The sequence below is a fragment of the Octopus sinensis genome, linkage group LG28 (genome assembly GCF_006345805.1).
Source record: "Octopus sinensis linkage group LG28, ASM634580v1, whole genome shotgun sequence".
Lineage (NCBI taxonomy): Eukaryota > Metazoa > Mollusca > Cephalopoda > Octopoda > Octopodidae > Octopus > Octopus sinensis.
This window is the reverse complement of record NC_043024.1, coordinates 11,188,083-11,204,323: the sequence shown is the minus strand read 5'-3', so window position 1 is coordinate 11,204,323 and position 16,241 is coordinate 11,188,083. Positions and strand designations below refer to the sequence as shown.

The 16,241-nt window shown below is 35.4% G+C and overlaps 1 protein-coding gene across 4 annotated transcripts in view; it reads left to right on the top strand.

Annotated features, from left to right (window-relative positions):
- The window catches only part of LOC115225866 (deleted in azoospermia protein 3), a 122,798-nt gene that overhangs the window by 92,372 nt on the left and 14,185 nt on the right, over nt 1-16,241 (top strand). For all 4 annotated transcript variants that reach the window (XM_036514459.1, XM_036514458.1, XM_036514461.1 and 1 more), the window contains one exon: nt 14,088-14,206. In XM_036514459.1, the coding sequence (XP_036370352.1) occupies nt 14,088-14,206 (119 nt within the window). The remainder of the gene's footprint in view (nt 1-14,087; nt 14,207-16,241) is intronic.

Below are 16,241 nucleotides of genomic sequence, written 5' to 3'. Positions count from 1 at the left end.
GTGGTAAATTACTACAACACTCAGTTAACAGTAAATTTTAACTGAATGTCTAAAAAATATTAGCAGTCAGTTTCGTGTTGTTACTCATGCTGTTGACAATACATACCTGTGTATTAAATTGCTGGGTTGTTTTAAACTTGTGCTCACATATTATAAGAAAGTATTCCAGTAAAAATACCATGGGTTAGTTTTTCTTTTTTTTTTAAAATTATGTAAGCAGTATTTTATATAAATGGCAAAGGCACAGGTGTGTCTATGTGGTTTCTAGTGTATCCTATGGCACATTACCATGAGAAACTGTTTTCTTCTGTGGCCCAGTCCAACCAAGGCCTTGTGAGTGGATTTTGTAGACAGAAACTGAAAATAAGGCTTGTTGTGTGTGAGTGGATATTCCTTTGTCTTGAAATTGCAAACAAACTTCCACTGTAGAAGAACTGATGTTTGCAATCTTCTGTAAAAAAAAATAATCTCAGGACTAGGGGAGAAAAATATTACTTTGCTTAGGAAAAACTGAGGGTTGATGACTGGAAGAACATCCAAGCCATAGAAATTCTGCGTCGGTAAATCTCATGTTAACATGGAAAAGTTGACGTTGTCATGGTGGTGCTGGTAGTCGCAGTGGAGATCATGTTTCCATTGCACTATCAGCTGTCTGGCCCTTGTGGTTGTGCAACATTCTGTAAATATTTTCATGGCTTTTGGAAATTGTTTACAAGGGAGATCATTTAAGAACCTTCTGCTTTTGTTTAAACACTTTTTAAAAAACATCTATCTGAAAAGAATTGCCACTTTGAAATAAATGTCTTTTTACTGAACCAGAGAGAAAGTCAAGAAATCTCACATTTCCACAAAGGATATTCACTTGGGTACATACAGGGTACCAACAAATCTGTTCTCTTAAACCATTTCTATATTGGAACAAAATCCTTCTATTCTCACTCAATAGTTGCACCAGATTTTCAATCTAAAACTACCATTCCTATAAGTCTGTGCATTACCCTCAACTGTCGAGAGTAATTTTTGAATTTGTAGATTGGCTTTACATAAGAATCATAAATTTTGAGGAGCCATGTGATATTATTATGAAGGATGATGAACGTTTATGCTTGTAGTATTGATTTTTAAAAACTATAAATTCAGTTACCCCAGTAGATACTTTATGTTCATTGCTGCTATTGGTTTCAACTTTAGTGCTGTACACCACCATCTTTGCCTACCAAGCAATTACCAATAAGTGTGTGTGCATGCAAGGAAGTGCAGGCTTGACTTGGATCTGCGGTTAAGAAGTTTGTTTTGCAGCCGTGTGGTTTTGGGCTCTTGTCCCATTGTGTGATACTTTAGGCAAGTGTCTTCCGTTACAGACCTAGGCTGGTCAATTCCTTGCGAATGAAATTAGTAGACAGAAGCTACAAGGAAGCCCTTGTGTGTGTGTGTGTGTGTGTGTGTGCCAAAGAGAGAGAGAGAGAGAGAGAATGTGTGCACCGAGGTCAGGTCAGGAAAATCCTGCTAGTGTTACCAGGAAACCCAGTCCTACCTGTTTCATGGTCAGGTGGTTGGCAACTAAACTGGTTCGCCCACTTTGCTTGTCAGGAGAGGAGGGTGTTGTGGCCATTCTGGACTAAAAACGAGACCTGCCAAAAGACGGATGAGCTCATTGTGAGCCAACAGCTGTCCACATAAGTGTTGTGTCATAAAAATGCCCTGCACATGGGTTGGGGGTTGGTTTAAGGCCGTGGCTGCAAAAACTGAAAGACATACTGTGCTCTTGAGTTGGAGTTGGCATCCATGAGTGATGTGGCAAAGAGCAAAGAAGAGCATGTGTGCGTAAGTGTCAGTACAATGTGTCATCATGGGAAGACGGTGAACAGCAGTGGGATGCAAAAATACAGGGAAAAACCCAAGTTGGTGATGGGAAGAGCATCTTTCAGGGGGAAATCTGTGCTAAGAATGTTTTGTGTAGCCCATGCCAGCATGGGGAAATGGATGCAAAAATGATTGTGTGTGTGTGTGTGTGTGTTTTGTTTGTTTTGTGCAGGTGGGTGAGTTGCAGAATGGCTAGAGGGTTGGACACGGTGCATTGTATGTATTGTGGTCACTTAAACCCCAGAGAATGTGCTCCAACAGTCACATTTCAGTGACTGAAACTTGTGAAAATTGTGTGTTGTGTGTGTGTGTGTGTGTGTGTGTGCGTGTGCGCGCATGTGTGTGTGTGTGTGTGTATTTTTTTAATGAAATTACCAAACTGAAATTAACGCACCTGCCAATATTAATGATTTACATTGGTCCAATTTTGAGACATGTGTGAAGTGGACAATACAAGTATATTGTCCCTGGAAGTTAAACTCATCAAGAATATAGAGACAGAACTGAAATACTAAGCATTTAGTTCTTCATGTTACTATTTCTTTATCTCCTTACAATAACTAATAATAATAATAATAATAATAATAATATAATAATAATAATTACTTAAGAAAAATAAAATGATATTCACTACACAAGTTATTTTTAAAAAATGTTCAGAAAATATCTTGTAAAATCCCTACTTTTTTTAAAGAGAAGCTTTTAATTTGAAGATTAAATTAAATATGTTTGAAAAAAATGTTCCAAAAATAAACGAATAAAAATGTTAAACTGCTTTGACTTGGATTATTTTGAATATATTTATTTAAACATGTGGTGCCCCCTAATGGACAATTAATGCAAGGGAGATAAGCATTTCACAATATTTAGTGGGATTAGAAGCTTGAATTTGAAATTAAGGAATAAGGAAAGGATGACGAGAATACACATTTGTTTTTGTTGCTTATTTCTTTTTTTCAATTAGAAAATGAGGTCTAGAGAATATGGTGCCCTTACCAAGTTTCTGTGCTCGCCTTATGTAAAACCCATTCCTTTAAGCCATTTTTCAACTGTTGTCCACCAGGTGTTCATCTTAATGCAACCTTTAGTATCATTTCTTGTTTCACTTTGAGTATGTAACCCATCTCTCTTTCATCTCCCAGACCATTCTATTACAACCAATATTTTGGTGCTGTTCTTCATTTACATGCCTTTTTGTTCAGCCAGAAGATGCAGAAGGTTTTCTTCTGTGTGTATAGCATTGATCTTTGTTATGTCGCCTTTTACCAACATTCTAAGCCATACATTAAAACATAGGTCAGGTGTGGGGACATGCGCCATTGCAGTGTGTTGCTGCATTCACCATTTGTTGGTCTATTCCCAGGTCCTCCCAGGTGACTTTGTTGAGCAAAGTCCCAGTCAGCCCCCATCTCTGTGAGATACTTCGTCATTTGCTGTGACCATGTGGCATGCGATTGACCAACATGAGTTGTCAACTCAGCTAGATTCTCAGTGAAGAGAACATGGTAAGCAGGGTCTTACTCAGAAAATCCAAGCAGTATGGCCTAGCAGTCTTGAGCTGGTGCTCCCAAATCATGTAAGTAACAGGAAGCACCCTAGTTTCTGAGTAGGGATGTTGGTTGGATACTAAAAGGACTTGGATGAGTTGGTGCTGTTGTGGAATTATTGGACAAGGGCATCAGGTGCTGCCAATATCTGTTCAGAAGGATAAAGGTTCAGCTCTTTAGGTCTCTGGTTCTTCCTGTCCTAATCTAAGGTGGTGAGACTTGGACACTGTCCAAGGCCTTTAGGAGTCGCCTGAATTCCTTTGGTACCAGGTTGCCATTAAGATGTAGTAGACATTATTGTTATAGAACCCAGTCTCAGTCCTGAGACTATCCCTAACCTCATGAGCTTTGTTAAACCTAACTTGGAAGATGTTCTCTTCTACTTGATAGACTTTGCTGATAAAGATTCTTAGATATATAAAGTCCTCCACATAACCTAAGTGGACCACTGCTGAAAGCAATTAGGAAATTTTTAAGAGAGTATCTGGACAGGATGGAATTGTCCACCTTCTGTAGTATTTAATTCTATCCCTATTCCGAGTTCATTTCCTACTAAAGCGTATTTAACCATTTTGTTACTGTTGGGATGATAAAATATGTACCAGTAATGTGTTGGGCTTTTAGGCCAATTCAGATATCTTTATACATCAAAAGTAACGAAATATGAGAGAGAAATGTTGGGTTAGTTTTCGATATTCAATTAAGAATGGCTTTACTTACATAACTTATGCTTCTCTGAAGGCACAAATCTCCAAATCCTTTTTTGTGTTCATATTTTCCCATGTGGTAAAGAAGCAAGTTTTCAGCAATATTGCTGATAATTTACAAGAGGCAATTCTCTTGTAATTTGCCGTGTGTTAAGAGTTAAGAATAAGATGGGCCTGCAAACTTAGGTAGGTGTTCATCAATATAGTTAGAAGCAGGTAGAATAGTTGTCTTGCTTTCATAGACTTGCTTCCCTAACATCACAAGTGTCCTTGAGTAAAGCATGAACAGCATAATACCATAAATATCATGGCTGTCTATTTTCCAACCCTGTAAATTTGAGGCATTCTGTATGCATAGGAAAAAATGTGTTTATCAATAACATGATCTCATGTTCCAATGATAATAATGAACTTATTGTAGTGCTTTGTTGCACAACTCTGTGTGTATGTGTGTGCGTGCATGTGCGTATGCGCATATGTGTGTACATACACACAGTTATTAATACTGTAGTATCAGTGAAGACTGGGTCTTAGAATTCATTTGTCATATTCTTGATGAAATTACTGTTAATTTTTCAAATGCTAGAAAAGTGTTTCTTGAAAATAATTGTTTTTGTCAAAGCATGAAGAATATTGTTATGAGTGAGAAGCAGCAACTAATTTCACCCAATTAACTATGAAAGTTACATAAAATGCTCTAATTATATACTCTAATTATTAATTAGTAACTTGGATTACTTAAAAAAAAAAATAATAAAATAGTGAAGAGAACCAATAAACCAGCTATAACAGTATCAAATCTTTGGTAACCGCCACTAAGATTGCTAGAATTTCTTGATTATATATATATATGAGTCAGATAATGACCAAAATTGTTTCTAAAGTTTTGTCTCCTCCCCCAAGACTCCACCCAGTCAAACTCCACCAACAATGTAACAATGTTATCCGAACACTCTTTATAGTTCAGCAATCGCCATTCCTTTTTTCAGATTGAAGAGTTCAAAGCACAATATCTGTCAGCAGTCAATCTTTGCAGGTAGCAACCTGTTGACTATTTAGCTTGCATTTATTTATTTATTCATTTATAATGTTGTTTTTTTTTTTTAATTATTTATTTCCGAAATCGTATTGATGTAGTCACTGACCTTTACCAGTTGTTTTGCATGCTCTATTTTTTCTTCTTTTGTAGAACTGTTACCATAGCCCAGTTGTTGGTTCCTGCTTGTTGAATTTCTTGTTTCATGAATGACAAATTTTTTATTTGACTATACAGTTTTTGTATTATTATTATTATTATTATTATTACTATTATTATTATTATTATTATTACAACATTAATTTATTCATTTACTTATATACATACATATACACACACATATATATATATTTATATATTGCATGCCTGTTCCAGAGATGCCGACCATTAGGGCTGCAGAAATATCAACTTGACACTTGGAAGTTGTTATTTATTCTTTAATGTTACCTTCTTTGTTATCATTAATGTGATGATTATATATTAATGCAAATTTTACATTTAAAATGTTTGATGCCTTTTTTCTGAATACCTATTTTTCTTTCCATTAAAAAAAAAAAGAATTCTATTTTCTGTACTTAAAGCATTTAGTAGAAGGCAATCAGAAAATTTTAAAGCGTGTTTTCTGTAAATAATTTGATCCAACTAAACTTATAGTTTTTCTAAATATTGTAGTATTTTCTTTTTTACCTTAGAAGTTTCCCAGTGTATAAAATAAGCAATTGCCATCGTCAGTGCTATCTTAAGGCATGGGGTCCAAGGGCTTCGTAAGTCTAGGGATCCAATTCTGATGTGTGTAAGCTGTGGCCTGTAATGCTATTAGGATGACCCTGGCCATCATTTTACCTCTTTGATAAGTGAAAATGGCTGTTAAAGTATGATGGTTTCAATGAGGCATTTGTTACTGTTATTCTTGTTACCATTTATAAGTGCATCATTGAGAAATATTGTTTGTCCTTTGGCCCTTGCCACACACAGTACACAGATGATTGGATATTATCTTGTCCTTTTGCTGTCTAGTTATGGTCACACACATGGTAAGGTGCTGATGATAGGATATGAACCTCTAATCCTTCAGCCTGTTGTCTGTTATCTGTTAACTAAGCTATATACAGCTCTTTGTATTTCAGCAACAAATATTTAGTTTTTATTCATCTTTGTAATCTTTTAAATTGAGAAGTTACTGAAGTCTGTCCCTATTATGTAGAGTATATTTTTCAGCTATTCCTTGTGTGTACCCCCAGAAAAAGGTGGGACAAATAGGAGGGAGAATGGGGAGAGTGAGTAAAATGTCTTGAAAAACAGTTTGTTTAATATTTTTAAACAGTTTTTGGCTGGTGTAATAAACTGTTTGAGTGAGATAGAATTAAGAAATAGAGTTGTCAGAGGTTGTTGGTGAAAATGAGTGTTAGAGATGTTTGTTGTTTATTGTTATTGAATAGGTCCAGTTAGTTTTTACTGAAGTGTAAGACATGTTACTAGTTTGATACAATATTTACAGGGAGTGATTTATAAAACTATATAACCAATTTAATTTAAGCTTGCATTTGGTGTAAAAAAGGTACATGTAATAAAGTAATAAGAGCATGTGAAAATGTATGGTTGGGGGCTGCCGAAAAGACAATCAAAGGGGTGTGGGCCAGTTGCAATTTTTCTGTATTGATTTATTACGGTTTTTTTTTTGTTTTGTCTGAATAAAATCATTTGGTGTGTGCATTGTGTCTTTTGGTTGTGACTATGTGGAGTGTATGACCTTGTGAAACTATAAATCTTACAAATAAAACAGTAGCAATTCCTAAAAGTATTGGGTAAACGAATGACATGTAGCTGGCAAATAATAGATTAGTTGGCTCTAGGATGGCCACCCAATTGTAAAGATTTTACTGTGTATTGTTACCATATTTCTCCTTTTGGAACTATTTAAATCCTGCAGATATGAAGGAACGGGAGTTGTTGGTTGTTAGCAGTGTATAACTTGTTAAAAGGGATTAAATGGGAGGAAAAAGAAAACCCTTTTCCTTTAATTAAATAAATGTGAATTAATTGGTAAAAAAATATCTTGTGATATCATTTTACTCCATAAACATTAGGGGTCTGTTTATTTTGTTTAAGCATAAAAGAATATTTTAAGATTAGATGATAGAAATTAATTTCAGATTTCATTTTCCATTGAATCCTAAAATTTCTCCAATAACAATGGAATTATTTCTTTATAAATGCTAACATTTTTTTTTTAAATTTAAAAAGTATTTTATGGTGAATAGATTTTTAAAGATGAGCAAAAAAATCTAAATCTTTTGTTTTAAAGCTTTGAATTCCAGTTTATAGTTTGCACACAACTTTGCTTGCCTCTCTGCCTAGAGCTTGCTTAAGGCTCGACTAACTTGAGTGATTTCTGTCAACAGGGCACCAATATGCTCTCGCCCCTCTTTCCCTTTTTTTATTAATTATGTTGCTTAAGGAAATGTTAAAAAATTAGGCCAAATTAAACCAAAAGGCGACATATTAAGTTTAATTAAATTACTACATCCAATTAATGCCTCTCAACCTGATATTATGTTTCTTTGTACACTTGAATCTGTTGCTGTTCCAACTATGTCTAGATTCATTTTATTTCTTGGGCTTATTTTAAACAGAAAATTTTATTGCTTAAAATTTTCCAGAAACTATAATTCCTAATCTTTCACCATACACGTGTGCAAACACATTTACTCAAGCTCGGCTGATTACTTAATTTCGGAAAAAATAAAATACTTTCAGCTTCCAAACTAAGAAAAAGGATAGATAATTAAATTGAAGGTTGATTTGCTGAAAGTTTATAAAAAGTCCTTTATAAATATTGTTTTATTTTGTAGTGTGAAAATGCACAAACGTTGGTTTATATTATTGAGTGTTAAAAGAAAAGAAAACTTAGGAACTAAAATTTAAGGGTTTTTTTCTTTTTCGTATTCTAGTGGCTTATACAGAATTTAGTAATATCGTTAATTCGCCTATAATTAATTAATGCAAGATATGTGTTTTAAGAAGGGGAAAATACTGCAAGACACTGCATGTTTTATAAATAGGTATTTAGAAAAAGAGTATACTAATTTTTTTCTTGAAGTTGTGTTTTTTATTTGATGTTTGTAATGTTTGATGTTGATGATGTATGCTTTCTTCTTATAATATACAACAACAACAACAACAGCAACCTTACATCAGACATTTTTTGCACATTTGTGTGTTATTTGATCCTTTACAAATTTACTCAATATTGTTCTAATATCTTTTTTTTTCTTCTACATTATTTCTATTATCCATTAGAACTATTCAATTTCTTTTTTTTTTTCAATAGACATAATTTATCCAATAGTTTGTTGTTAAAACAACTACAGGCTGTTCTAAATGACACACAAAATATATTTATTGTTAGCTTGCTTGTTCATTTTGTTTTTACACTTATTTTCACATTCTCACATGGGTTAGATGAAGGTAATATCGAGGCATTGTTTTACTGCCGGATCCCCTTTCTGTTGCTGGATACTCTTCCTGTTGCTAACCCTCACCCGTTTCTTGAGATCTCTTATTTCACGTCTTTGAAGGGGCAAAGCCACTGGACGACTGGTTAACAACAGAAAAGACAGCAATGTCACCATTCGTAACTTGAAATATTTGGAGAAGCATCTAACACACGCACACACACATGATGGACTTCTTTAAGTCTTCATTTATCAAATACACTCACAAGACTTTGGTAGATCCATAACTATAGCAGAAGATGCTTACCAAAGGTGATACCCATCAATTTTTGCTACCCACTGGTCCTTGGACGGCCAGGGGGCGGGGTAGAGTCCTTGAGTACTTCCTCATTGGATCCTATCAGAAGTAACCGTCATTATTCCCAAGCATGACTGACTGAGACTATGGATGCTATCCGACCGTATCACTTGTGGTTTACTCCCAAGTCTCCTGCCAGTCGGTTCAGCTTGAAGAATCTGTTTGGCAATCCTGTTTTGGGATGTTCAAATCGCTGTGACCTCAATGTAGAAAAACTTACATGTTAAAATATATATATTAATGTATTCGAGTTGTCCATATTTAATAGGCAAAAGAAGCCTAAAAGACAGTGTGTTGACTGGGCATTGCGCCATTAGTGTCACTAGAATGTACACTAGTAAAATCAAGGTTATACTGCTAGTAAAACTACTTCTGTTCCTGATGAAGCAAGTTCGATACCACACAATACATTTGCCTTTTCCTCTTTGCATCATCTCCACCGATTTATCTCTCCTTTCCTCTACTCTTGAAATGCTTCACCTAAACATGTCTAGAGCATCCTTTACGGACACACTTGCTTTACGAGTAGACATCAACCTGCAAGAATCGTCTCTTGGGAAATAGACCTTGCATATGTACAGAGTAAAAGGAAATGACCGATTCTAGATGAAGCAGAGCGTGTCCATACTTTGCTGTATGTATTACAATCTAATTTACAAACCCTACTGTGTGTCAGCTTTAGGACAACCTGTACTTTGTCACACAACAAATGCACCTTTATTTTCTAGAGCTTTCTGTTTGAATATGAAATACTTTAAAAAGTAACTTTATGTATTTTCTAGTCTTCATTTATTTACTGTCTTTGATATATATATATATATGAATAAACCTACTTTTTATGGGAAATTCTTCTGTTTTTGACATCATACCTAAATGAAAGTATAATGATCGAGAAATTATATTTTTCTGTAATGGCTAATGACAATAGGCATGTGGCCTAGTGGTTAGGAGGTTGCACTCCTTTGATTGTGAGATCATGGTTTCGATCCCTGAACCAGGTTGTGTGTTGTGTTCTTGAGCAAAACCCTGTTGCTCGAATCCACTTGGCTGTAAATGAGTAACCCTATGACAAACTGGCATTCCATTCAGGGACAGTGTTGTGATTTTGATCATGTATACGCCATGGAAACCAGGTAACCACTCCCTAATCTCCACTTGATGACGATGATGATGAAAATGGAATTTTCAGCAATATTTTATTTAGCAGTTTAGAAAGTACTGTTGTTTAGCTCCAAGACAGCCTTGATTCAGCAGACTTCTGATCATTCACCTTCTAGCTTATTTAGATATTGGAGGATGTGTTTCTTTCTTTTAACGTAAAGGGTTATGATTTGAGGGATATAATTTAGTAGCTATTTCTAGCAGGTTAAGTGATCATGTAGAGGCTTCGTTGTTGGTTCACAGTTTAGAAAGTTGTGTGTGTAGCATGTATGAATGAGCGAGAGAACGAGTTACTGGGTTCAGAGGGCAAGGTTTCAGATAAGGGAAGAATGTTTCTGTTGTGGTTAATTTTGTTCTGAAGAATATATTTCTCAACCATTCAGACAGATAGCTTACATTTGTTTGGTGTCAAAATTGCAAGAATTACTCTTATGCTTCTTTTAAAAATTTACATAATACATACATACACACACATATATATATATATATATATATATATATATATATATATATATATATATATATATATATATATATATATATATATATATATGTATGTATATATATATAGTTTCCTTTATATGATTTTCTAATATAAAATTAGATTAGATTTTTTTCTCTCTAGAAGACTGGGAGTTGGCTGACTTGTGAAGGATTAGAGAATTTGCTGTTTTGAATCCTACTTTCTGTCTCAGTTGGGAATTGTGGCAGAAGAGAATGTGTGTGAACTGTCTGACAGGTAGGAGGAGGTATGAATAGAAGGTGAAAGATGCCTAGATTGCATGATCATCTGTGACAATGACAAGTGAGCTTCTGGCTAAATTTGATAGAAATTTGTTTCATAATTACAGGTAATAATTGTTATTGTTAGAGTGAGTTATTCTATACACCTGTTGTATCGGTTAAGCAAGTTCTAGCATAGAATGTTTTTTGAGAAACGTATCTTTAAAATCTGATTTCATAACTAAAATAGAATTCACTTGCTATTTCTTAGCCCTGATTTTAAGGGACACGGGGTTAGATGAGTATGTTTAATTAGCAATTCAGTTTTTGTATAGCAGGGTCTGATATCAATATTTAGAAGCATTATTAGTTAGTGAAATATAGTTGGAAAAAAAAAAGTGTCTTTATATCCTTCAATTTGGATTGCAATGTAATTGCAATAAACCTTTGCCAGTTAGGTTTTCAAGTGTCCAACAGATTATATAAGTGGATGGCCATATATTTCCTTTGGAGAAAAGCATGAATGTTGCAACATCACATTTCCATTGTCTTGCATGTAGTATTTCATTAAATTTTACTCCTCCCACAGTGTTTCTTAGCTATTCAGTATTTTTCTGTTGCTAAGTTCTGTCCAAGTTGTTGAGCTATATTATTATAAGAAAAGGCATAGAGTGGATTGACTATAGTGGGAGCTATATGGCAGTGTCAAAAAGTTAACTTTGAATATCAAGAAATTAAAATTAATCTGACATTTAATGTTTTTCTGCCTCTTTACTACTTTCTTAAGTCAAATTCATATATTTAGTCAGACTTGGGAACTCTTAAGAAAAGAGGGTTTTATTGACTTAATATTACTATAAGAGACTTGGAAACAGCTTTCCAGCGCAGGAGCAGACAGGTGAAAACTATGCATTCCAGATGCCAGAAAGTTTTGGGGTCATTGAGGGAGAATGCACATTGTTTCAGGGCCTCCTCTTGATGGCTTTGCAGTGCGCCCCACTCCACTTAAATGTTTTGACTGACTAGTATCCGTCAAGTCCAATTCGGGATCATCACCTCTCCAGTCAGGTTTTGTCATTCCCTTTCAATATCCAATAGCTGGCCCTCTCAATTGTCACCTGCATCTCCTTCAAGATGATAGCAGCCACTGTCTTGGTCTGGTCCCAATGAAACCCCTACATCCAACCTCTGCAGGAAAGTGTTCTGCACTCCAACCAGCATCTAGACAGCCTTCCATTAGCATCTCATAATGCTCATCTTTCCTGACCCAGGCTGCATCTAAATTGTCTTTGTTGGAACAAGATGCACTATCTAGTGTTCCTCGCACCATATTGCCATATACAGTTCCTTATTTGTTGGTATTGGAAGTTAGCATTCATACCCTACAGGATCTACTGCTACCTCCCATACTCCATCTCAGTTCTTGGCATTCAGTTTTCTTCTGTTTTTGGGTAGCCACCAAGCATGACAAAATGTTTTCTGCTGTCCTTCTGCAGTATCTTGTCACCATTGATTGCTTCTGTCTGCTTCTTGGCAGCACAACAGAGAATATTAAGCATCTCATCATGCCTCCATGTATACTTTTCCAATGCCATTGAGTATGTGAATATCCATTTAGAGGTATTTCTAACAAGATATTCAACTGATTTGATTTAGAAAAAAAAAAGGAATATTGCTAATAGATTTTATATTATGGTTGAGAGCGCCTTGATATTTAACTGTTGTTGTTGAATCACTTCAGTTCACTTCTACAAAATCTTGTAGGTCTATGTTCAAAAGACATTCTAACAATGACCTTCACAGTTTTGTATATCTAGGACTACACTGTGTCTAATTTATAAAGATGTTAAGAGAGATTTGGCTGTTACTATGAGCAACTCGTGCAACTTTTAAGAGGCTTCCCTCATTAGTTTGATATTTCATTGCATTTAGGGATAACACACAGATAAGAAACTGTTTTTTAATAGTACAGTATAAATCCTAATCATAAAAAATGGCACATTTTCCATTATGGGGCGTAGATAATCTCAACAGCAAGGATTTAATGAAAAGAATGGCCATCCTCGTTATTTTAACTGAAGTTTGAATGAAAGTTTTGATTTGTCTTTGAGAGTTTTGATACTGGTTAACTTGTCCTAGTTTTACAAGGTTCTTTGCATTACCCAACACTTTCTCTGTGTATATATATGTCTGTGTATGTACCTCTTTTTGTCTTAGTTATAGATGAAATAGCATTGCAATTTTGCAGTGATCATTTATGTTTACCTTGAATTATAGAGGCTTAGTGGAAGATATTTTGTGATGGATGTTGATATTATTTTGTTTCTGACTGAGTCATTTGTATTTCTGTCTAACACCGTATCATCTCTAAAAATGAGGAACTCTTGTAAAATTAAGCTAATTCTTCTAGTAGGTTGCCATTATGAGGTTATTTAGGGTCATGTATATATTCATTGTAAAAGCTGCAACCAGCTAAGTTCATGAGGTGTGTTGATCCGTTGATCCATGGTTTGTATACCATCATCATCAGCACTTACACTGTGTTAGTGACCAGAAACATCGAACCCTTAAATAATGTAGTCCCCTACTTGGAGAGATACAGTTCCCTACTGGAAGTAGAAGGAGCATTGTGTAGTTTCATTAATGTAATTGTCCTAGTATGGGTGTATATTATAGGTATAAGGATGGTTTTAGCCTGACTGATTTGTCCCTTGATGTTTAGTATGCTACAGAAAGATGGGATATAGGGCAGACTCACTTTCACACTATTTATTCTACCTCTTATATGTATGTATATCTAATATGTATATATATAAATAATATATATATGTATGTATGTATGTATATATATATGCATATATATATATGTGTGCATATATATGTGTATGTATATATTGATTTATTTGTATATGGATGTATGTGTCTATATGTATAGGCATGTATATATATATATATATATATATATATATATATATACACACACACACATACGTATACAATGTGTGTATATATATATGCATATGTGTATATTATGTATTTGTGTGTACATATATAATATATACATGCACAGATACACACACACATATATATATATACATACATATGTGTGTGTGTGTATATATGTATGTATAGGTTGGCATCTCTGCTATTTAATGATGAAATACAACTTTTAATGTATATATATATTATAATGATTTGACATTCTTTTTTTCTCTTTCATATTAAATATATTTCCAGATCCTAACTTGCATCCGGGGACAGTACTATTATCAACTAATGGAGTTCCTTACACCTACCAGAATGGAATGGCTATATTTCATGCTTCAGAAAGTGGCTATCCAATTGCTCAGCCCCAGGTGAGAATATACTTTTTTTTGTGTTTTTGTTATTGATCGCTTAAAAGATTTATTAAAAACATATTCATAAAATGTTTTTTTTCTATTTCTAAAGAAACAAATTTTAATTGAAATGTTTTTTTGTTTTATTTTACTATGTGTTGAATATTTGTCTCTGCTACTACAGGTGGGATTGAGACAGGTGTGAAACTTTTGAGCAGTTTGTTTTGTAGTTTGACATACCACTAATAACTCTGTTATAAAACCATGCTGCTGCTTCATGCTCTTCCTTGATGGGGCTGGGGGTCATCCCAGGTTAGTGGTCCCAGATCCACCAGTGCTCTCCATTGCTGGCGGTCTTGTGCCAGCCCCTCTTGCATCCTCCAAGGTGACGTCGAGCCTCTGGAGATCTCCCTTAATCGCATCCAGCCATCCGGTACAGGGCCTGCCACAAGGCCTCTTCCAACCTACAGCTTCTGCATAGAATGAGAGAAAACCATGGCAGGATGATCTACCAGGAGACAGAGGACAAGTCCGTTACCGTACATGTGATGGATAGCTATGAGGTTGTGAGCTGGCAGAAACGTTAGCACGCCGGGCAAAGTGCGTAGCCGTATTTCGTTCGTCTTTATGTTCTGAGTTCAAATTCCGCCGAGGTCGACTTTGCCTTTCATCCTTTTGGGTCAATAAATTAAGTACCAGTTACGCACTGGGGTCGATGTAATCGACTTAATCCGTTTGTCTATCCTTGTTTGTCCCCTCTATGTTTAGCCCCTTGTGGGTAATAAAGAAACGGATAGCTATGAGGTGGGAGGCTGCAGGCTGATGTGTGCTAGCAAGCTTTGAAACTTCTGATCATGTGCTCAGCAGTCCACAATGTTAAAGCCTAACTGGTATTCTATTGTCTTTAATTTTTGCATTTGGTGTGCAAGGTTCTTGATGTGAACTTGTGCTGAAACAGATTTTGTTTGGACTTGGGAGATGCCGACCTGAGCAGACCCCAATTAGAGAGGGTATGTCATTGATGAGGTCATGAATGGTGACAAACGGACTTTGACAAACAATCCATCCATCTTCTCTGCCCACTATTCCTGAGAGGATTGTTGAGGGGTAGAGTCCTCAATCCCCTTCTCCAAAGAGCCCTGTCAGAAGTAACTCTCATTACAATTTCTGGCTTGATCAACTGAGATGATATTCTCCAACCATCTTATTGGTTAATGAATTGACTACTATTACCAATAATTAAAGAAGCTTAATTATAGCCAGCATGTGTGTTTGTTGTTGGCCCAATGACCCCACCAAAGTACAGCAAGATTATAATTTCCGTTTTGGGAAATGTGCTTAATTCTATGTTTTAGTTTACTCAGTTGTGTTGAGGATCATCTGGAGTTGATAGCAGAGGTAGACTAGCATCCTTTCCATATGGAGATTTTATGCCATGAGGCCATTGCTAAGCAATGCATCATGTGATGCAGTGAGAGAAGATGAAGCTAAGCAGTTCTGATCTTTAGAACATTTGCTGACAACTAAACTTCTTCCAACAAAACATTGACAGGTTTAATTCTTAATTTCAACCAGATGAAGTGATACACATTTAATAGTCAGAAAATATTTCACTTTGTCATAATCCTCATGTTTCATTCTTCGTACTACTTTCAACATTACAATATTTCACTATTTTAACCTCTTGAGATGATAATATTTTAATAATTTTTATGAAGTTACTTGGCAAACCCTGAAGACAGCAGGATGCAACACTAGGATGTTGTAAAGTTAATCCCTCTTCTTCTTCCTAGTGCATTTTTTTTTGTCTTTCTTTCAGGCTTGATTTTAATATGTAAAAAGCACCATTTGAGTGTTGGGCCTCACAGAGGCAATGTGGCTGATGCCGATGTAACTGGCACATAAAAGCACCCATTATACTCAGAGTGGTTGGCATTAGGAAGAGCATCCAACCATAGAAACCATGCCAAATCCGCCTGGAGTCTGGTGCAGCCCCTCAGCTAACCACCCCTGGTCAAACTGTCCAACCCATGCCAGTATAGACAATGGACAT